At 43.6% G+C, this 24,114-nt stretch overlaps 1 protein-coding gene and 1 pseudogene across 4 annotated transcripts in view; one reads left to right on the forward strand and one right to left on the reverse strand.

The window, feature by feature from the left end:
* The window catches only part of GALNT10 (polypeptide N-acetylgalactosaminyltransferase 10), a 228,865-nt gene that overhangs the window by 75,959 nt on the left and 128,792 nt on the right, over window positions 1–24,114 (reverse strand). For all 4 annotated transcript variants that reach the window (XM_030927279.1, XM_030927280.1, XM_030927278.1 and 1 more), the window contains exon 4: window positions 15,390–15,556. In XM_030927279.1, coding sequence (XP_030783139.1) covers window positions 15,390–15,556 — 167 coding nt within the window. The remainder of the gene's footprint in view (window positions 1–15,389; window positions 15,557–24,114) is intronic.
* Window positions 6,678–7,640, forward strand: LOC104660239 (annotated as a pseudogene).

Below are 24,114 nucleotides of genomic sequence, written 5' to 3' on the forward strand. Positions count from 1 at the left end.
CTCATTATGTTAAGTCAGCAAAGGAACAAAAAAGGACCCAACTAGAGTGTCCATACCTGCTGCCGGCAGATTTGTCTTCTGGGCATGTGGATGGTCCTGCCACTGTAGCATGCCCACTGGGGACAGCCTGGACTGGGGGGCTATGACTGTGGGCCTGATTTTTGGAGGGGCCTGGCAGCTTGTCAGAGCTATGCCTGGCCAGCAACAGGTGCTCCCTGAAGGTGGAGCAGGACTTGTCATTAACCAGTCATATAACCTTAGGAAGTTCCTAAATGTATATTCTCATCTCTAAAATGTACAGGTTGGGTGAAGATTCCTGAAAATGGTGCAGAAATTCCCTTAACTCTGAAGTCATGCTGCCTGGGAACACTCGGCTTTCTAACATCAGTGGAAAGCCTTGATTTCTTCTAGATTTAAAAATAGACTTTGTGTGTGGGTAACTTGCAAATACCTGAACTTGAGGTTTTGTATGTGGAGGGCTTGCTAAGAGATAGGATCCGTAGTGGTGTAGAAGAAATATTTAAAAATAAAGGTTGAAATGTGAATAGAAGCAGAATATCTGTTCTTGAACTCAGTCTACCATCACGTTTTTTAGAAATTTATTGGCCAGGTGCAGTGGCTCATGCATGTAATCTTAGCACTTTGGGAAGCCGAGGTGGGCGGATCACGAGGTCAGGAGATCGAGACCATCCTAGCCAACATGGTGAAACCCCGTCTCTACTAAAAATACAAAAATTAGCTGGGCATGGTGGCACACGCCTGTAATCCCAGCTACTCAGGAGGCTGAGGCAGGAGAACCACTTGAACCCAGGAGGCGGAGGCTGCAGTGAGCCACTGCAGAGATCTTGCCACTGCCTGGGCGACAGAGTGAGACCTGTTGCCAAAAAAAAAAGAAATTCATTTTGTGGTGGAAGGAACTTATGGACTTGGATACAAACAGAGTCTTCTAAAACCTGGAGGGAGTCATGGGAAGATCAGGATAGATGCAGACCCCACTGATGAACCCTGCAAGGAGTGTGATTCTAAATCAGTATGAGGAAATGCTTTCCTAAAAGCTATCCAGTTAATCATGACACAGCAGGACAAACACACACAGAAGCACAGAGGTAGCCTGCAGGATCAGCAACCTGGCCTCGAAGTACACTTGCAGCAAACCCAAGCCACTGAGTATTCTGAACTAAAGGAACTTTAAGACCTGGGGTGCCCTGATTTCAGCTTTCCTATGTCCAAAGCCACAAAGATGTTAGAAGTGGGCTCATATGGAGGAAGCATTCTGAGGGCAAAAATGTTCATGGATGAGTTTTATATGTTCCAAGAAAGGCCAGAAGTCCACCTGCTGGAAAGCAGGGCTTTTGAAGCAGGTACCCGAGGTTGGAGGAGATGTGATCTTCCCCCAGAATTGATGGGGCCAGGCAACAGAAAAAGGAAACTTCTGACTGAGGACCAGGCAGGGCCTCAAGCACATTCTTCTATAAAATATTTTTTTATTGGACATTTCAGGAGGAATTTATTCCATGCCTGGTGAATTTAGAGTTATGGGCTTGGCTGAGGCCTCAAACAGGTGATTATGGTAATTTAGAGAGAAAGTACTAAGCCATTTCTGTCACAAGGCCGGCCCAACCTGAAAATAATAGTGCCTCCTTGCATTTATAGAGTGCTGAATACTTTCCAAAGTGCTTTCCCATCTATTATCTCATTTGATCCTTACAACGGGCCAGAGATGTCAGCAGTGTCTCTGCCGTGGGGCTTTGAAGGAGAGCTTTCCCCTCTCTGGGTGTCAGTTTCCGTACTGAAAAATGAGGGGACTGTTCTCATCACTCAGTATTTGTTCTCATCAAATATCTCTTGAGAGCTTCTACCAGCAGTAACATCTGAAGGCAGAGTTTCTCAGCTCAGGGTCCCAGAACTGGCTGCATCACAATCCTCAGAAAGCTGGTTACAACACAGATTCCTGGACTCCTCCGAGACTGAGGACCTGGACACTCACAGGGCCTAGGGAATCTGCATGTTAAACATTCTTCCCAGGTGATTCTTATGCATACCAAAATTTGAGAACCTCTGCTCTCATATTTCATAATTCCTCAGCTCTGAGATCTTGTCACATAAAACACATGTGGCAACTGAAAAAATCCTGAAAAAGTGTAAAATTCTGATGAGTGAGGAGAAAACAGTCTAGTGTTGGCTGAGTGTATCTGATCATCCAGATAATAACAGCCTCTCAAGGATATAATTAGTGCCCTCAAAATTGGAATATATGACTGTTTAATAATTTAAGTGAGATCATCAGGATTAATGAATAGCGGCTGAAATTAAATGTGAGACCATAAATCCACACAAGCCTGTTATAGCAAGGCAATTATTTAGGACAAGACATCCTAGAAAACAGGGGTCTGGCCAAGGCTGAAGGCATCTTAACTTATCTCCTCCCAGAAGGGCCATGCGTTGTTGCACTTACCATGACCCAGGGTATACATTCCAAGACATCACTATCCAAATCTATCACAAAGCACACTGAGTGACCTGCCACACCTGGAATCCTGTGTTTTCCAAAAGTCCGAGGATCTTTTCAACTCTATCAAAATAATCTGAGATGTCTGTTAAGAATGCAGATTCCTGAGGCCCACCCTAGAACCGCTGAATCAGAATCTCTGTGGGTGGGCCCTGGTAACCTGCATTTAACAAGCTCCTCAGTCAAAGTTGATAAGGATAAGAGTTAAGAGCCATTGCTTGAACCCAGATGACCTGGAGACCGCGGGGGCACACTCCAGGTTTGGAATGTCTGCTTTGAAGGTCACATTTTTCTCTGCCACCCGACTAGAAAGTTCTCCTCGGGGTTCTTTCCTTCTGTGAAAATCAGTACCCTCTTGTATGTCCTCATTGCATTGTTTAGCTCATTAATCTCACATTTTTAATTTCATCTCATTCCCATAATGAGACTTTGAGGTAGACAGGGTAGCGCAGCATTTCAGGTAACAGTAATAACAACAAGCATCACCATAACAACAGCATCATTAACAACCACCACTGAAGGAATGATGACCATGTGCCCGGCCTGTCACGGTGCAGGACCTTACTCAATCCTCACTCATCCCGCAAAAGGGGAGACAGTACTTACGGCTTTGGGGTTAGACATGACAGAAAATCAACTCCAACTAGTTTACACAAGAAGAGAATGTACTGGCTCATGGGATGGGGAAAGGATGGGGTGGGACTGGTCGGAGGCACATCTGGACTTAGGACCCAGCTGGCATGACAAGCACTGGGTGCGAGGTGAGGAGCTGTTCACCAAAATGACTATGTCCTCCACCTCCCTGCAGCCGAAAGGGAGAAAGGACACAGGGTTTTGTGTCTACTAAAAAGAATATTCGGCATCACTTTGCTCAGGAAGAAAGTCTATTTATAGGTCATTTTCATTCCTTCATGAGTTCAAGTTCTGTGGTATGGCAGCAGAACGTGTGTGCTGGGAAGGGTCAGGGCTAGTCTTTCCTCCTGTCTGGTTAAGATAAATCTGCTAGCTGGTGTGGAGGCTCTGGGAAGGTTATTGTTAGTTTGAGTTTTCTATTAACAGAGACTGGAGTGAGGTTATTATTTAGAATATTCTAAACCATGTGTTCTGACAGCATATAGGAAAACAAAAACAATTTCTGAGAAGACTAGACAGAAAGCATAGCCTTATAATTCCATCTGCTTTCACCTTCACTGCAGATTATTAGCAATGCCCAATAAATCTCATTCATTAACAAGTCCAGGAGTGGAGGACAAATAGGAGATGATAGGAAGTTATTGGTTATTTTGAGATTCCTGGTTGCTTATAAATAAGGTGGGCATCTCTGAAGAGGTCCGCATTTATAAAGTAAGCAAATAAAATACTTTTATTATTATTCTAGGAGGAATGAGCATTTTTGTCTTTTAGGCGAAGAAATTGAGTAAAATGAGGATCCCCAAAGGTTGGAAAAGGCAGCCTGCATCTGTGAATATTTTACAGGAACTAACTTCACTAAATCACACGAGAAGAAGGGATGTTACTTTGGCCTTAACACGTGTCTATTTCTTTGTTCCATATACTGATGTAAAAATTCCATTTTCATGAGATTTCGGTATGAGACAGTAAAATAAGAGAAAAAGAGGGAAAAAAGAAATTAAACTTTCAATACCCACGAATGCTATATTAAGGTACAGTGGTGGAATTTTCTTTTTTAAAAAAATTTGAAATAAATAAATGATACATAAATGTGTATATTTGGCCTTCTTGATCTTTAGAGCTGTCAACTGTTGCCTATTTTTGGCTATGAAAATTGGTAGCATTTTAAGCCTCTGATGTAAATAGCTCTAAAGGTGCCTCCAGATTCAGATCAAAACATAATTGACTCTGGAGTTGTGGTTGTCTGATAAAGATGTGCTTGAAAGCTTCAGGGGCTGGAAGTTCTTTAAGGAAATTGGGAAGAATCCCTGAACTATCTCTGTTTGCAATGGGTTTACTTGGAGATTCCCGTGGGTTGGGGTCAGGCAGCAGATTAGAACTAATGCCTACTTTTTGGCCAACATGCTTCATTTGTCTGCTAGAACCAATATTATTTAGAGGATTTACAATAAATGAAAACAGAATAACATACCTATTAGACATATAGACATACATCAAAGGTCATGCTGTAGTCATTTCACATCTATATTTAAAAGTTTTTGTTTTATTTAGGAGGCGGGGCACACAGAGAAGGGAAATCTCTTGGATTTGGTTTGACTGCTCTACTAAATGTGAATTTTTCCTTTAGGCAAATGTTGTCTATAAAGAGGCTTCCTATAAAGTGAAATATAATGTGTTTAAGTCACTTACAACAGTGTCTGGCACATAGAAAGTGCTATATAGGTGCTGTGTCACATTATTATTATTGCTATTACTGCTTTTTTTCACTCTGCAATGCAGGCAAATGAGCACTTTCAGCTCCCCACTTATTGAGCTTGAGAATGTGAATGATGTGAATAGGACTTGGCTGGTGTGCACTAGACCAGGTTAGTTATTAAGGAACCTACTGTTAGGTTGGTGCAAAAATAACTGCGGCTTTTCCTATGAAAGGTAATGGCAAAAACCGCAATTCCTTTTGCACCGACCTAATACTTTTATTTCAGCCTCAAATCTCATCTCTCTTCAAACCCTGAGCAGATAAGAATTTACATCAGGCCTAAGCTGGCAGGAAGGCCCAGGAGCTTTCTGAAGGAAGACTATGACAGAAGGGGGCAGTTCCTCTGCCCTCTCCCTGGGGACATTATCCAAGGCTCCCCAATCTGGTGTTCCATTGGTTTTTACTCCCCCACACTGTGTTTTTAAGGAAACACTGAAACAGTGGAAAAGGTTAGACTTTAATCCCATAAGAAAATCACGAGAATATCCGTGATTTACCGCACTCTTACCGCACCAAGTTTTTAAAATGTAGAAGGTTCACCCACGTCAAAAGAAGCGTCACCTTTCTGAAAATACAATGCAGCTATTTTCCACTACAGAAACAATTCTTTCTCAAACATTGGAGCTTTTGATGCTTCAGATGCAATCTGAGCGATTTATTTGATTTTTTTTTTTCTCTCCAGTAAATCATTTATACAGTACTTGATCCACAAAATCCTGGGGTTTTTTTTTTTTAAAGATGCACAAAATATCCCATAGATATATTGACTCTTGCATCCTGTGTTTCTACCAGATATCCACCAAAATGTTTATAGATTTCCCTCATTATAAACTAATTGATATTCTGTAACAGTTTTAATCTTAGCTGTTCTCTCCTTTGGAGTCTGAGGGAGAAGCGTTTAGGATGTCAAAGATATGAAAGGAGAAGAGAATCAAGAAAGCCTGAAGATTTCCTTAGTGGTGGAGACTGATACTTGAGATGTGGGATTCTTAAGATTACTGAGCCCACTGTGGGGACGATCAATCCCTTCTGTCAATGCAATTCCCAACGAGGAGATGACTATGAGGGCAGATAAGCAGCTGAGGCCACCTCCCAACCATCTCTCCAAGCCTCAGCTTCATCATCTGGAACAGAAGTCACTTCCCCTGCCCTTGTGCTTTCGTAGCAGGAAACTATTTCACCTCTAAGGAAGGTTGTGGAGGTGAGGCCGGACAGGCTGAAGTGAAAACAGTCACTGTGCCTGCACGGCTGGCTTTATCTGTCCTCCTTGTGCCATGCTTTTTGGCCGACTCTGCCCTGCCAGCGAGGCCATGGTTCCACACCTGCTAAGCCTGTCCCTGGGTCAGTCATTCAGAAGAAAACGGGTACAAAGAGATTCATGTTGTGTTCTCTGGATCAGCCTCTGCAACAATACAGCTGATATTCTGGACTTGCTTGACTCCTGTCTCTATGTCACCATTGTCTCAAAGAAAAAGAGATGGGTAGTCATTTCACAATGACAAGGGGAAGGGATTGTAAAAAGTTAAGTGAAAGAAACCAGGATGCAAAGTTGTATATGATTGAATGTTCACTCCACAAAGTGCCCTTAAAAAGGGACTAAATATAGATTACCACTATGGAATATTAATTTAGTTATTAAAAGACAAATGAGTTTGCTCTGTTTCTACTACTGACCTGAAGGATGGCTGTGATACATTAACAGAAAAAAAAAAAAGTTGTAGCTTTCTGCCTGTGGACGCCACTGAGGAAGCATCATTAAAGTCTCTTCCCACTGCTATCATGTCTAAGTCAGAGTCTCCTAAAGAGCCCAAGCAGCTGAGGAAGCTCTTCATTGGAGGGCTGAGCTTTGAAACAACTGATGAGAGCCTGAGGAGCCATTTTGAGCAACGGGGAACGCTCACAGATTGTGTGGTAAGGAGAGATCCAAGCACCAAGCGCCCCAGGGGCTGTGTGTTTGCCACCTATGCCACCGTGGAGGAGGTGGATGCAGCCATGAATGCAAGGCCACACAAGGTGGATGGAAGAGCTGTGGAACCAAAGACAGCTGTCTCAAGAGGAGATTCTCAAAGACCAGGTGTCCACTCAACTGTGAAAAAGATATTTGCTGGTTGCATTAAAGAAGACGCTAAAGTACATCACCTAAGAGATTATTTTGAACAATATGGAAAAAATGAAGTGATTGAAATCATGACTGATCAAGGCAGTGGCAAGAAAAGGGGCTTTGCCTTTGTAACCTTTGACGACCATGACTCCGTGGATAAGACTGTCATTTAGAAATACTATCCTGTGAATGGCCACAACTGTGAAGTTAGGAAAGCCCCGTCAAAGCAAGAGATGGCGAGTGCTTCATCCAGCCAAAGAAGCTGAAGTGGCTCTGGAAACTTTGGTGCTGGTTGTGGAGGTGGTTTTAGTGGGAATGATGACTTTGGTCACGGATGGAACTTCGGTGATTGTGGTGGCTTTGGTGGCAGCCATGGTGGTGGTGGATATGGTGGCAGTGGGGATGGCTCTAATGGATTTGGTAATGATGGAAGCAATTCTGGAGGTGATGGAAGCTACAATGATTTTGGCAATTACAACCATCAGTCTTCAAATTTTGGACCCATGAAGGGAGGAAACTTTGGAGGCAGAAGTGCTGTCCCCTATGGTGGTGGAGGCCAATACTTTGCCAAACCATGAAACCAAGGTGCCTATGGCAGTTCCAGTACCAGCAGTAGCTATGGCAGTGACAGAAGATTTTAATTACTGCAAGAAAACAAAGCTTAGCAGGAGAGGAGAGCCAGAGAAGTGACAAGGAAGCTACAGGTTATATCAGATTTGTGAACTCAGCCAAGCACAGTAGTGGCAGAGCCGAGCTGCTACAAAGAAGACATGTTTTAGACAAATACTCATGTGGGTGGGCAAAAAACTCAAGGCCTGTATTTGTGATTAACTGTCTAACAGGTTATTTTAGTCCCTGTTCTGTGGAAAGTGTAAAGCATTCGAACAAAGGGTTTTAATGTTGATTTTTTTTTTTTGCACCCATGCTGTTGATTGCTAAATGTAATAGTCTGATCATGATGCTGAATAAATATGTCTTTTAAAAAAGTAATGTATACAGTATGATTCCAATAAAAGAGGGGGAAAAGCATGTAAAGCTTAGGAGTAAAGGTTCTGGAATCAGAATGGATGGTTTTAAATCAAAGCTCTGCCTCTTTCAGCTAAGTACACATCAGCAACTTACTTGTGTCCCAGTTTTATCATCTGTAAAATGGGGACAAAAATATTAAATTTTTAAGTAGAAAAATGAGGTCTGATATCATTGAGGCCACTATGGTTTTCACACTGGGCATGACAGAACCTATCATAGTGCTGTGATAATAAATGAGTGAATGCACTTAGCACACAGTAGAAGCTCAATAAACATGAGTTCTTTTTATTACATGTTGCTATATGTTAGTTAGTATGATTATACAGAATGGTCTGGGATGATACATACCAGACGGCAAACCTGAATTTCCTCAGCAGGGTGGGACTGGAGGGGAATTGGGAGGGTATGAAAAAGAAAACAGAAATGATAAAATACTGAGAACAAAAAGAAAATTTACAAATGGCAGATAGGCATACAAAAAGATGCTCCATATCATATGTGACTAGAAAATTCAAGTGAAAATAAAAGTGAGAAACCACTAAGCAGCTATTGGCAAAATCCAAAACACTGACAATATCAAATGCTGGCGAGGAGGTGGAACAGCAGGAACTCTCATTCATTGCAGGTGGAAACGCAAAATGGTAAGCCACTTTGGAAGACAATTTGGCAGTTTCTTATAAAACTATATATACTCTTACCAAATGATCCACCAATCACATTCCTTGGCATTTACCTAAGTAAGCTGAAAACTTATGTCCACACAAAATCCTGTACACAAATGTTCACAGTGGTTTTACTAATATTTGCCAAAACTTGGAAGCAGCCAAGATGTCCTTCAGTAGGTAAATGGATAAACAAACTGTGGTATATCCAGAAAATGGAACGTTATTCAGCACTAAAAAGAAATGAGCTACCAAGCCATAAAAAGACACAGAGGAACCTTAAGTGCATATTCGTGGGTGAAAGAAGCCAATCTGAAAAGGTTTTATATACTGTATGATTCCAACTACATTACATTGTGGAAAATGTAAAACTATAGCGACAGTAAAATGATTGGTGGCTGCCAGGGTTTAGGGAAAGGGAGAGATGAACAGGTGGAGCACAGAGGACTTTTAGGGTAGTGAAACTACTCTGTATGATGCTATAATGGTAGATATATGTCATTATATACTTGTCCAAATCCATAGAATGTACAACACCAGAGTGAACCCTAATATAAACTATGGATTTTAGGAGAAAATGATGTATTGATATGGGTTCAGGGATTGTAACAAATGTACCACTATGGTATGAGATTTTGATAGTGGAGAACTCTCTGTACTTTCAGATGAGATCGGGTGTGTTCAGGGTAGTATGGCCATGGACCTACCTACTTTTTACTTAGTTTTGCTGTGAACCTAAACTGTTCTAAAAAGTAAGGTCTATTGAAAGAAAAAACACTGGGGCAAAAAGCCTAAATATTAATACTAATTGCCTCCACGTGATAAGGTTATGGACGGCTCTTTCTGCATTTCTCACATTTTCTCCTCGACTTTCAGCCTGTGCTTTTCCTGCTCTTTCTGCCTGGAATGTTCTTCCTTTCCCTAACCCCAAGGAGTAGTATCTACAATGCTTTGGATTAAATTTCGCTGGAATTTTTTCCAGGAAGTCTGCCCTGTTGTCCTCTGTACTCTACATTGCTTGGACTTTCACCAGGTAGCACATATTTCATGGTTTCATGGTCTTACAACTGCCCCTTACCTCCTCTAGGCCTACTGGAGCCATCGAGGGAAGCCTATTTGACTCCTCTTATATCAGCACAAACTACAGCATGTGGCACAGAGTCATGTCACAAATACTGCTGAATACATGAATATGAATTACTTTGATAAATCAGAACAGACATAGAAAAAAACAAAATAAGCAGCAAAAAAACTCAAAAATGTGAAAGAACCTGAGCAATAAAACGTAAGTGGGAAAAGGCCACGCCAACAAGTTGTGGTGGTATCAGAAGCAAACTAAGGCTGCTCGAGAGAAGACAAGAAATGGGGAATAGATGCTTATCGGGCAGTGTCAAGAGTGATGCAAAGAGGGACGGGGCAAAATGGATTTCCGTGATGTGTTCCCATGACTGGCATGGTGTGAGAGTGCAGGTCAGACTTAATAAGCCCATCATGGGAAGAGGACTACTGACCCTGGCCTCATGGGCGAGGTGAGCTCACTACCATGTGAACTAATGGGCCCGGCATTGTCTATCCTCCTTCCAGCACCAATCACTGCCAACAACTTTTCAACAGCTCTGCAAACACCTGCTAAGAACTTCTGTTGGGAACCATTCCCTATGTTTGTTTGTTTGTAGAAAGGGAGTTGAGCTGGAGAAAATGCTGTCAATGAGATCATATAGCCTGTCACTTTTGTACCTCATCATTCTGGGCAGCCTGTAGTTAATCCAAACACAGTAATTCTTTCCATTACCACATAACTAATTTTTCTGGAAAAACAACACTGTTTGAAAGTGGAGAGGCTAAGGAGACAGGGAATAAAAACAAACAAATGAACAAGACCTCTCTTGTTTTTCCTCATAAAAACATGCCACCCAGGCAGTGCAACCCAGAGACAAGTCTGCCAGCCTATACCCCCATCTTTCCCTTCCACATGTGCAAAAACACCTCAATGTTCTCCTAATCCTCAAGCAAAGCTCGTGCATTTGAAGAGCTTTTGGAGACCCCTGGCAAACTGTAGTGTTCTATTTGTAAGCAGAGCCAGGATTATTCCGGTGTCAGCTTCTGCTTCCACTCGAGTCCCTGATACTGCCCGCACAAAGCTCTGGATCTTATTTCAAGAATTCATTTGCTCCAATTTTGTCTCCTATCTGAGGTCTCGACCCTTAGCTGAACTACAATTAGTTGCCCTGAGGATCTTGGAGGAGATTCATTTCAGAGGAAAATGCCTTCTGCTAGGCAGTGCCAATCTAGCTTGTAGTTAGCATCTATGAATTTCAGCTCTGAGAACAGCCTCTGCTAACGTAGCCCAGAGAAATCTGTCTTGTAGGATGGTCCATATTTGCTGTACTTTAGACAGGCCTCTCCATAATCCTGAAATTGTTTCTCCCAAATCTCATTTTTAAAACAATCACTGCTGAGTAAGTTTTCTTCCAAAGCCGCCTTGAGAATTTCTTCTTGAAACAAGAATAATGATTGCTTTTCTGAAAAATGCAGGCTGTAAAACATGGCAGCTGAGGTGCAAGACTGAGGGGTGTGAGGTGGGAGTCCGCCTCTGGGCTGGGTGCCTGATTGATTGAGAAAAAGGGGCAGCGATCGGGGGTCTCAGTTTTCATTCTCACCTGTGAAATGGGATGGTATTATTTTTCTTCTGTATCTTTTTAGGATTGGGTATGGTACCACATTGAATTAATATTTTTGCTCTCTGGAGAAACTGATGCACTTAGAGAATGATCTTCTTATGAAGTGTACCTTTTCTTTGTCAAGACTGCTACACTTCATTGGCAGGGGAGGGGGTTATTCTGTTATCTTTACCACTGGGTACAACACTGAGGAAACTGGGATATTTAGAAGTGCAAACCACTATAGGTCAGGACTAATCATGTTTGATAATGAATTCTTTTTAGCAAAAAGTTTACACTGTAATACAAAGGGAAAGTAATTTATTAAGAAGTGCCCTTGGAAATAGAAAGGAATAACGCATTTCTGCAGATGTGTCACTTAACCACCCGAGGTGAGTGGGGACAAGGCTGCACTGTGGCCCAGATATGGGGTCTTGTCCCTCTCCTGCAACCAGCTAGCTGTGTGCTCCTGGTTAAGTCTGCCTACTGCTCCAGGCCTCGGGCCTCTCATCTGTAAAATGAGCAGGTTGAGTTACACAGTGGTTTTCACATACTTTTTTTTAGCAGTGGAACTCCCCCAGTGATCACTTTTTCAGAAAGTAAATACAGATCATGCCGGGAGAGGCACCTGAACCCCACTGGTGCCTGTGTGGTTCTCTATACCTCTCACAGCATTTCCTGAGACTTCTCTGGGGCCTCTGCTGCTCTGAGAAGCAGGCACGAAGTCACTGGCCTAGATGATCTTGAAATTCTTTTCTAACTGAACAAGGAGAGATGCTTGTTTCAAATCTGGCTGAGGTCTGGTTTACTCCATGTCTGAAGGATGGATGCCCTATCATGCCCAGAGGGGGATCCTGCTGAGTGCTGCAAGCCCAATCCCAGGGCAGCTGATGCTTCAGAAAAACAGGTTACAGGGACCCCAGCCTGAAAACACAGGCGTGGACCAGCACCAGTCACTGCAGGAACTGCAGTGTCTTCCACAGCCACATCTGTCTTGCTGGCTGAAGATGGCCCTGCTGCTGGTGATGGTTTTCTGTATGCATGGGTAGCTGCCATACATTCCCTCCCTCCCTCCTCATGCATCTATTCACTCATTCACAAACATTTACTAATCACCTCCTTCTAGACCACAAGTGGTCTAGTGGGGGAAGACTGACAATGAATAAACAGCTCAACAAATAGCCATGTAACCGCAGCATGGTGAATAATGGTAGTGGTGCGGTCTAAATGACGATGGGATGAGGGGAGCCAGCCATTGGAAGAGCTGGGAAGAGGGCGTTTAGGCAGAGGAAGAGCACAGGATCCCGAGGCAGGACAGAGCACGGTGTGTGCTGTGCTCCAGGACAGAGGGCCCTGCTGTGGCTGGGTCTTTGGGGAGTGTGAGAGAGTGAGCACAGCCCTCACTGCCACTGCTGTGGCCCTGAGAAGGAGTACAACAAGGAGCCTGCTCAGAGCAAGCAGCCCGTACCGAGGGAAGGCTCAGGTGTTTGTCCCCAGGTGGCGGAGGCTGTTTATGCTGCAGAAAGTCAATTAATCACTTGAGCAGTTCGCTCATTTTTTTCCCTTTCTACTGCCCAGCTGTGAGCCCTTGGCTTGTGGGTGGCAGCCCACACTGGGACAAGGATGAGGTTGGGAGAGGAGGCTGGGAAAGGGAAAGCAGAAGAGAGGAAGCAAGAGGCAGAAGTGGAGCCAGGGTCTGCATGCTGAGTCCATAGGCCTAGGGATGCCGCTCCATGGCCTGTGATTCTGGGCAAATTACTTAGCCCTCCTCATCTGAGAGGAGGGACCCCAAGGCTTCCTTCAGAGGCTGCTGTCAAGAATAAATGAGAGAATATATGGGCCTGGCATATTGAGCTTCTCCCCAAAATGGGGGCTGCTATTATAAAGAGAGGAGTGAAGGAACAGGGAGATATTTTAGGCAGAGGATGAGACCACAGACTGTTTGCTCAGTGTTTTACAGTTTGCAAAAATCTTCTTCCCTACAGAAAGAAAAGACATACCTGCACCCACACATCCGTCCTGTGCATGCACCTCTGTACACTCATCCCTGACTTCCCTTCCTGCACACCAACCATAAGTAACGTCCACAACAGAAATGATACCAAGCTCAGATGTCTATCTTTAATGTTCACTCTGCACCAGGCACTGTCCTAAGCACTTGATAGACATCTATTAACTCATTTGACAGTGACAGCCACCTAAGAGGTCATAGGTACTATTGTGATCCCATTTGATAGATGAGGGGAGTAAAGTTCTGAAAGGGGAAGTGACTGGGTCAAGGTCACAGAGACAGTGTGTGGCAGGGCCGGGATCAGAGATATAGCTATTTCCAGGCTCTCTGCCAAACAGCAGGACTACGGGACGAGGAAGGCACACCCCTACCATCAGCAGGCTCACAGGCCTTGCTCTGTGGACACAGATAAATCTCATACAGTGTGCTCGAGGTTTACTGTTAGTACTTCCAGGGTGGAAGCACTAAGAAGACTGAAGAACCAGGCTCTGATCATGCATCAAACATGTAGTAAGCACCTGCTGTATGCCTAAGGAGCTGGGATCTGTGGTGAACAGGACCAATGTGGTGGTCCTTGCAATCAGAATAGACAGTCTAGTAGGAGAGGCACACAACACACCAATGTTCACACAAATACATATTTTAATTTCACCTGTGATAAGTTGTAAGGGAAGGGAAGGAAATGTAAAGGGTAGCATGAGAATGAGTGTATGTCAAGAGTTAGGGAAGACTTTATAGACCGGGTAAGAACTGAGTTAAATGTCTACACACACACACACACACACACACATACACACACACATACACACACACATACACACACACATACACACACACATACACACCCTCTCTCTCTCTGTCTCTCTGAGGCCTCTGTACTAAAGGTGTGTAATTAAGAGCATGGTATTAAAACGGGGCGATGGCAGGTGAGGCGCTCCTGAAACTGTCAGCTGCAATTATTCTGGAGTGCACGCATACTCCCTCTCTTCACTGCTTATTAGTGCCTCTGTAAAAAGGTGAGCAGAGGAAAGGGATTCTCTTAATTTTGCAGCAATTGGTGAAAGCTTTGATGCAAAGAATAAGCTTGAGGCCACTGGCTGAAGGGCAATTTCTTCTTGGATTTCACTTTTGGCCCCATCTCTGTCTCTTAAACCCAAGACCGAGAGTTATTCCACAGGGTAAGATTCACAGCTAAGAGGCTCTGGATGTAGCTAAGATCACATGCTTGGGGCCAGACAGACATGGTTTGGTCGCCACATTACTATCTGAGAGCTGTGACCAAGGGTAAGTCACTTAACTTCTCTGGGTCTCAGTTTTCTCATCTGTAAAACGGTGTGCCAGACACTGCAATCCCAGCTGGACCTACTTGACATCTCCAATCCACTTCTCCTTTTCCTAACTCACCAAAGAGGCCACAAACCAAAACACTCACATTCCCTGCCTTCCTTGCAGATAGGGGTGCCCAGATGTCAGGGATCTGGCTGTGAGTCTACAGGACACTTTCTTGAATTAGAAGGCAAAACCTTGACAGATGAAGGCTTTGTGCCCTTTGTTTTCCACCCTTTTTCCTGCCTGAAAGGCAGACTTGCCAGAGGTACCATTTTGTGACCATGAGGATGAGGAAGCAGAAACAAAGAAACAGCCTGGCTCTTGGATGACAGCTCTGAGCAGCCAGTTGTACCAGTCCTGGAGCTCTTGTTATGCAATATTTAATAAATAGATAGAGACAGATAAGTGAATGAATCCTTACACTTGTTTGGGCTATTGTGTATCAAGTTTTCTGTTTTGGTTTTTTTTTTTTTTTTTCCAGTTAATATATTTCTAAACAGATACACAGCGGTAAAAATAGCAGCCACTTCATGAGTTGTGAGGATTAAATGAGAAAATGTGTGCACAGTGCAAGGTCCAGGCATTCAGCCAATGATGGCCTATACGTTGACGCTGCTAAAGAAGGGAAAACCTGCCATCCCTTTGGTGAGTCACCAGATGAAGCACAGGGGGTGGGAGGCTCGGTGGGACAGATCCTACCTCGATCACTGAAGTCGTCGACCAGCACAATCTCAGCAACCAGCTCTGGGGGCGAGCGGTTGAGCACACTGTGGACGGTGCGGAGGAGGGAGGACCAGCCTTCGTTGTGGAAGGGGATGATGATGCTTGTATTGGGAAGTGTCTCCAGGTAGCGCTTGCTGTTGCAGCTAGAGGGAAACACAAGGGGAGGCAGAGGACAGGGTCAGCTCTCCTCCTGCCAAGAGAACTCAGTCACAGGGTTTAGCTAACTGCAAATCCCACTTTCTCTCTAGTCGTTAGGGAATGAGCAAAATCCAGGGAGACTTTGGTCACATAGGAACTTCTACATGACATCCCAAAGTTGTACCTCTAATCTCTGCATATATACCACACAGGGATATGTATAAAAGACCTCCCTGATTTTGAATAGTCGTGATTTCATGTGGAGGACAGCCCTTCAGTAACACTCTGGCCTCTCTGTCCAGCTGTGATATTGTGATTTATAATAAGAACTACAGACTTTGGTCTTTGTCCTTGGTTCCTGGCACAGAGCTTCTAAAACTTGTCACTTCCTAAGCAACAGGGGTGCCAGGAAAATCTTATGTTCTAATATTTCATCTTTGACCCCAGTTCCTGACACAGAGCTCCTAAATCTCTCGGTGTTTTCTGGGTGACAGACGCATCTTTTGTTCTAATGAGGTGACTCTTGGTGGGCTCCAGGAGGCAGGGTGGTCACCAGAAAGAACATGCCATGATTAGAAGCTTAGAACTCTCAGCCCCACCCCACCGTCCTCCAGGAAGGGGACAGCAGCTGGAGACTGTGATGATAATTAATCATGTCCATGTGATGAGGCCTCCACAAGAACGTGGGAGGTCCTTCCCACAGACCCCGCCCTATGCAGCTCTTCATCTGGTTGTTCATTTGTATCCTTTCTAATATGCTTCATAATAAACTGGTGAAGGTGTCCCCCTGAGTTCTGTGAGCCACTCTGGCAGATAATCAAATCCAAGGAGGGTAACCACCAATTTACACCCAACTGGTCAGAATTACCCCAGGCCTGGATTTGCAAATGGCATCTGAAGGTGGGGGGTGAGGTATAATCTTGTGGGACCAAGCCCTTTACCTGTGGGATCTGACTCTAACTCCAGGCAGGTAGTGTCAGAATTGAATTGAATCACAGGATAGCAGGCTGGTGTTGGAGAATTGCTTGTTGGGGGAGCCCCTCTCCCTACCCCGCACATTTGGTCACAGAAATACTCTGTGTTGCATGTATGAATAGAGAGCAAAAAACAGTGAGTTTGTTTTTTCCTATTACACATTCCTCTCCAATAGAGGAGAAATGATTTATCCATGAGTTTGGAAGAATAAACTGGGCTTCAATGGCTCAGCCCCTCCTCTTTCTCTCCCTGGGCTCTAGTCTCCACCATGGTAAGCTTAGGGGTGGAAGGCCCTGCCCCTTGTGCATCTTTCATACCATTATAACACCCAGAAGAATTAACATTGTTCCTTAATATCATCAAATATCTAGTTGGTGTGCAAATTTCCCTGATCTTATGTCTTTCTATAGTTGGTTTAAAACAGGATCAAAACAAGGTCCACATACTACGTACAGCTCATGGGTCTCCTAAGTCTCTTTTACACATAAACTTATGCCCTCCTTTTTTTTCCCTTTGATTTATTTGTTGAAGAAACTGGGCCATTTATCCTATAGGAGTCCCCACAGTCTGCATTTTGCTGCTTGCGTCTCTGTGGTATCCTTTAAACTGTTCCTCTGTCTGTCCCCCTTTAGTTCTTATAAACTGCTAGCTAGATCTATAAGCTTGACCTAATTCAATAAGCTATTCTGACAGCCTCTTCAAAGATGGTGGTACAGGGATCCCTTAGGAGACACATTGTGTCCAGTTGTCTTTCCTTTTGTGATAATCGATGCCTAAATATTTTATTTCATCAGGAGTTTGAAAAATGATTACATTCTAATTCTATTACTCCATCTTCATTTACCAGCTGAAATTATTCTATAGAGAAAAATTTACCACATCAACTATTTGTTCACTCCAAAGTATAGGAAAGGCAGGGTAAGTTCTTGATTCTTTACAAGTCTTTAGAATGAGTTGGTTACCTAGCATCCTCCAAAGATGGTCAATTATGTTAACTCACAAATGGACACATAACTAATGTGGTTCAATCCAATGCAGTTCTCATTCTTACTGGTTCCCAAATAAACCCATCTTTAGCCAAAAGGAGTCTTCTCAGGTTGACTCCAGAGTCCTTTGGACGTGACCAGAGTACTGATAGCTTCCTTGTTTTGTGATAAAAGATATGAAAAGATTCCCCAGACTTAACTTGCACATTTCCTGCCCTAACCTGGAATCAGCCATTCTGCCAAGGAACCTTTAATCCTTAACATCATCAATATCACCATTCGGATGCTGCAATATGAGCACTAAGGGTGTTCCTTACCACTAGGTTGGTTATAGTTTCTATGCCTTTCCAGTGGTCAGAACTACAAATATATTTTATTTTATTTTTTTGAGACAGGGTTTCACTCTGTCACCCAGGCTGAAGTGCAGTGACACAATCTCGGCTCAATGCAATCTCCATCTCCCAGGCTCATGCCATCCCACCTCAGCCTCCCAAGTCGCTGGGACTACAGGCGCACGCCACCCTGTGCCTGGCTAATTTTTGAATTTTTTTGTAGATACAAGGTTTCACTAAGTTGCCCAGGCTGGTACAAATATATTTTAAACAATACATTATGAGTTTAAGCAGAAATTTTATATTTAACATATAGAATTACTGAGTTTTACTGAACTCTAATTTTATATTGTATCTCCTTTGTATTGAGATATAATTCGCACACCATAAAAGTTACTCTTTTTTAATTTAGCAGTTCTTAATATATTCACAGAGTTGTGCAACTATAACCACTGTCTAATTCCACAACATTTTCATCACTCCTAAAGAAACCCTGTGTGTACTAGTGGTCATTCCCCATCTTCCCCTCCTGCCAGCTAGCTGCTAGCAATCCCTAATCTGCTTTCCGTGTTCATGGATTTTCCTATCCTGGACATTTTATATAAATGGATTCATATTTGAGGCTTTTTGTGTCTGGCCACACTTAGTGTAATGTTTTCAAAGTTCATCCATGTTGTAGCATGCATCAATGTTTCATTTCTTTTTCATAGCTGAATCATAGCCCATTGTATGAATTCACCACATTTTATTTATCTATTCATCAATTAATGGATATTTGGGATGTTTCCCCCTTTTGCCTATTATGAATAATACATGAATATGAACATTCATGTGCAAGTTTTTATGTAGACATGTTTTCAATTCTATGGGTACACAGCAAACAGCAGAACTGCTGGGTCAAAGGCAACTCCATTTTTAACTTTGTAAGGACCTATCAAATGGTTTTCCAAAGTGATAACACCATTTCACATTCCCACCAGCAATGTGAAATGAGATTTCCAATTTCCCCATATCCTCACCAATGCATGCTATTGTCCACCTTTCTGATTATAGCCATCCTAGTGAGTGTGAAGTGGTATCTCCTTATCATTTAACGACTAAGGACGTTGAGTATCTTTTCATATGTCTATCGGCCATTTGTACATCTTCTCTGGAAAAATGGCTAGTAAATGTACATTTTACTTTCAATTTGTTTTGCAAGTGTGTAGAAATACAATTATCCTTATCTTGTTCCTGATCTTAGGAGGAAAAGCATTCAGTCTCTCACCAGTAAGTAAGATGTTAGAGTGGGTTTTTCACAGAAGCACTTTATCAGCTTGGAGCAGTTCCCTTCTATTCCTAGTTTGCTGAGTGTTTTAATCCTGGAAAAAGAAGTGTTGGATTTTGTCAAATGCTTTTTTTTTTTTTTTTTTTGCATCTACTGAGATGATCATGTCAGTTTTGTCTTTTATTTTATTAATATGATGTATTTACATCGATTTTCATATATTGAACCAGTCTTCTATTCCTGCAACATCCTACTTGGTCATAGTGTATAACCTTTCTTATACGTTGCTGAATTTGGTTTGCTAGTATTTTGTTGAGAATTTCTGCATCAAAACTCACAAGGGACACTGGTCTATAGTTTTCTTGTTATGTCTTTGTCTGATTTTATTGTATCTCTTTTGCTAAAAATATGAATTCTCAACATTAATATGGCTACTTATTTGCTTTTTTCTACAATATATAATAGTTTCAGAAAACAATACCAATATTATGGCTAAGAATATGATTACAGAAAAGTTATTTGTCTCCAGCATACATATATAACTAGGAATCTACAGTCAAATTTTTATATATTTAAGCCACTTGAAACAACTCCTCTCTGCATGGTTAGGCCACCAACTCACACACATTGGGCTCATTTATTTCATTTAGCTCTTTATTTTTAGGGATTGCTTTCTGCATTTAGTTTAGACTTAATCTTGTTTTTATAATTATATTAAATATTTATATGGTTCCCAAGTCAAATCCAAAAACCAAGTAATGCAAAGATTTCTGGCTTTTATCTATATATCTTCCATCTTGATTTTTCCCTCCTTCTAAGACTCCATTTTATTTTATGGTTGATCCTTGCATTCTTTCTTTCTAAGCAAGTCTACTTGGTCACACCAAGACCATTTTACAGAAATAAAATTTATCAATTTGATTTCGATAAGCTCTATGATTTAGCTTTAGGTGAGAAGAGGAATAAGAGGAGGGCAGCAACTTACTGAGTTCTAAAGCACGGATTTGGAAAGTGGTAGCATCACCGAGAGCTTCTTGTTAGAAATGCAGATTCTCTGGCCACCCCAGACCACTTGAATCAGAAACTCTCAGGTTGGGGCCCAGCAATTTTTATTTTATCAGGCTCCCTGGGTGACTTTGATGCCCACTCAAACCTGAGAATCGTTACTCTAAAATATTCACATCCATAACTGGTAGATATTGGGTTCCCTGGGAACAGATCTTGAGGTGAAAATTGTTTTTTGATGGCTTCTTGGGGAGCACTCTGGGGAGATTCACCTGTAAGGAGGTGAGACAGGCAGAGGAGTGAGGAAGAGGCTGCCCCCATGTGGCTGCATTTGAGCCCCTGGCCCATTTTTACCAGGAACTCTGTAGCTGAGAAGGCCTTTCTAAGTGGTCCTAGAGTGAGACAAGGGGCCTGGCCTTTATATCCAAGCATCAATTAGTCATTGGGAGGGGGCATAACCTTGAGCAAGGCTGTCTAGGGCAATTCCCGGTGGGAAGCACAGCTGTGAGCTGCCCACTGTCCCTCCTGCCAGCAGCTGGGGACACTGCATCTGCACAGAGCGCTGCCTCATCACTCAACACTGACAGAACCCCACATGGAAGGCATGATTACCTTCCCCGGGTTACACGCAATGAGCCTGAAGCACAGAGACGGTGTAGAAATGTATGTAGTCACACAACTAGAAACAGTAGACTCTGAACCTGGTACTCACCCCAGAGCCTGTCCTCTCAACCATGAGGCTGACATCCACAGGCCACTTTCACATCCAAATTTTCACCAGAGCCCCAGGGAGCAGGCAAGGCAGGGCTTCCATCCCCATTTCACAGAAGGTGCTGAGGCTCAAGGCAGAGGAGGCGGCCAGGGAAGGTGGAATTCTCAGTGCTGCGGCACTCCACAGTGTAACACAGCCCTACCCCCGTAATGGGGCTTGAAGCACTGAACATCGTAGGGGGTGGTAGCAGCTCTGCCTGCCATACCTGGTTTCAGTACCTGACAGAATCTCAGGTAATGCTCAAGACAATCCTGTGAGGAGGAAGGAACGCTGAGGGAGGCTCAACGAGGCGAAGGAACCTGCTGAGGTGGAGAAGCACCAAAAAATGGGGCTTCCTCTTGGTTCTTCGAATTGTCAGCAGGGGTTCCCTTGACCTCCCTGTCCACACCTGCCCTCCTACATACATCACCTGACTGCCCGGCTGGCTGCTCCTCATACCTCCACATCCTAGCTTGAAGGTTGCCTCCTCACAGAAGTCTCTCCTGGCCCCTGCTTCCCCAGCTGTAGGTAGGTCCCTCCTGATATTCCGTCCCAGGCATCAGCCAAAACTATGGTCTGAAGGCCAAATCCAGCAGCCTGTTTTTGTATGACCCTCAAGCTAAAATGACTTTTACATTTTTTTTTTGAGATGGGGTCTTACTCTGTTGTCCAGGCTGGAGTGTGGTGGTGCAATCATAGCTCACTGAAGTTTCAAACTCCTGGGTTCAAATGATCCTCCCACCTCAGTCTCCTGAGTAGCTGGGACTACAGGTGGGTGCCACCACGCCAGGCTAACTTTTAGATTTTTAACAAAACAAAACAACATACAGATCAAAGTAAACTATGCAATAGAGACCCCATGTGGCCCGCAAAGCCTGTAACATTTACTATCTGGCCCCTTACAGAAAAAGTTTGCTGAGCCCTATTTAATCTCCTAGCACACTATGCTTCTCTTCATTGCACTTTATAGATTTTATCTGGGAGTTTACTTGTCTGTGTTCTTCCCTAGAATATAAGCTCCATGATGAGGGACATTTTTATGCTTAGCCTAGCACAGTATCAGGCACACAGTCTGTGATCAATAAATACTTGCTGAATGAATAAATGATACCAGAGTTCAACTTCAGTCTTTTTATACCGTATCCCAAGTTCTTTTGTCTACGTGTCTCTTGCTTTGTAGCTGTAGGGCAGTGTGATTCCCTTGCAGGAAATGCTCTTGCCCTTGCTGCAGGGAGGCCAGGGTCCAGGGAGGAGGGGGAGTCTCAGGAATTGTACCAGCATGGTGAGCTCTGGCTGAGGACATCAGCTCCTTTGGGAGGACAGGGAATTTTCCCAGGGCCCACAAGAGGGCCCTGGGAAAGGCAGGCTCAGAAAGAACAATTGCCCACCTGTGTCTCCAGCCAGAAACCAGGTGTGGTAAGCAGAGTAGCAGCCCCCAAGGATGGCCATACTCTAATCCCTGGAACCTGTGAACATGTGTACCTTATGTAGCAAAGGGGGCCTTGCAGACATGATTGAGGTTAAGGACCTGGAGATGATTGAGGTTAAGGAGCCAGGATTATCTACATGGTCCCAATGTAATCACAAGGGGTCTTTAAAAGCAGAGAACCTTTCTGTCTGCATTAAAAGATGAGACAGAAGAAGTAGAGATTTGAGCTACAAGAGGGACTCCACCCATGGTTGCTGGCTCTGAAGATGGAGGAAAGGGGTCGTGAGCCCAGGAAGGTGGGCAGCTCTTAGCAGCTGGGAACAGTCCTCAGCTGACAACCAGCCAGGGAACAGGAGCCTCAGTCCTCAACCCAGACAAGCAAGGTTCCCCTAGAGCCTCCAGAAAGGAAAGTAACACTGCCACTGACACCTTGATTTTAGCCTGGTGAGACCCACGCACGTTGTATTTCTGACCTACAGAACTGTAAGAATACCTCTATGTTGTTTAAAATGGTAAGAATACATTATGCATTGTATTGTTTAAGCTTCCAGATCCATGGTAATTTGCTATGGCAGCTATAGAAAACAAATACACGAGGAGTTGTCCTTGATACCCTTTTGCCCAGGGTGTAAACATTATTTGCAAACATTTAAAAAGTGGAAGATTCCACACAAAACCCCTCATTTCTGGTTTTTCTTAAACTTGGGCAACACTGACCCCAGAGTCTCATGCAACAGCAATGGGCTAGAGGTGACAGCGGGTGCCCCTCTCTAGGGGGCAGGTGCTCTCCAGACACTTCAGCTCTCCCCACAGCCTCACACCAGGGCAGCTTCAGCTGTTTCATTCCCTCATGTTAGCTCCCAGATCCCTGGTGATGCTGGAATCTGAGAGCCTGGAAGTAAAAAGCCTCAAGGGAAGGGGCTCCAGAGACTGGTAACAAGTTTTGGGGGTGGCCAGGTGCAGTGGCTCACACCTGTAATCACAGCACTTTGGGAGGCTGAGGCAGGAGGATCACTTGAGCTCATGAGTTCAAGACAGCTTAAGCAATATAGTGAGACCTCATCTACAAAAATAAAAAATAAAAAATAAAAAAAACAACAATTAGCGGGTGTAGTGGTGGGCACCTGTAGTTGTAGCTACTTGGGAGGCTGAGGCTGAGCCTGGGAGGCAGAGGAGGTTGCCGTGAGCCAAGATCATGTCACTGCACTCTGTCTGGGTGACAGAGCAAGACCCTGTCTCAAGGAGAAAAAAAAAAAAAAAAAGTTTTAAGCAGAAACTTGTGACATCTCAGGGCAATGCATGTAACAACATCTCTTTGTATGCCACTGCAATCTACTGTTCAACTGTCAAAATGGGCAGGAGTCACTTTGCAACTTACTTTGAAATGCATCAAAACATATAGTGGATTGAGGAGTGGAGAGAGGGTTAGATGGATAGAGATGTGATCCAGTAAGTAAACCAATGCTAATTATGGACATGATGGGAATATGGGTGTTCACTGTATAATTCTTTCAACTTTTCTGTATGTCTGATGATTTCAGAAAGAAATGCTGGGGGAAAAAAACAGGTCAGAGTCCAGGACTTCTTAGTTTCAAATTATACCTCTGCTAGAGGCACAAGGGGAAACTGTGGGAGGGCAGATATGCCTTTGCCCTGACTTCACCATTACATCTGGCAGAGAGCTCATTCCGTCGTGTGAACAAGACTCCTCTGATTCCAGTAGTCCAGTTCTGATGGAAAAGTCAGCCTCTCTCCCTTTGGGACCTTCCAGACATCCTTCATATCCTCTCTTGCTCTACCATCTTGCTGGCCTCTTTT

This window comes from Rhinopithecus roxellana, chromosome 3 (genome assembly GCF_007565055.1).
Source record: "Rhinopithecus roxellana isolate Shanxi Qingling chromosome 3, ASM756505v1, whole genome shotgun sequence".
Lineage (NCBI taxonomy): Eukaryota > Metazoa > Chordata > Mammalia > Primates > Cercopithecidae > Rhinopithecus > Rhinopithecus roxellana.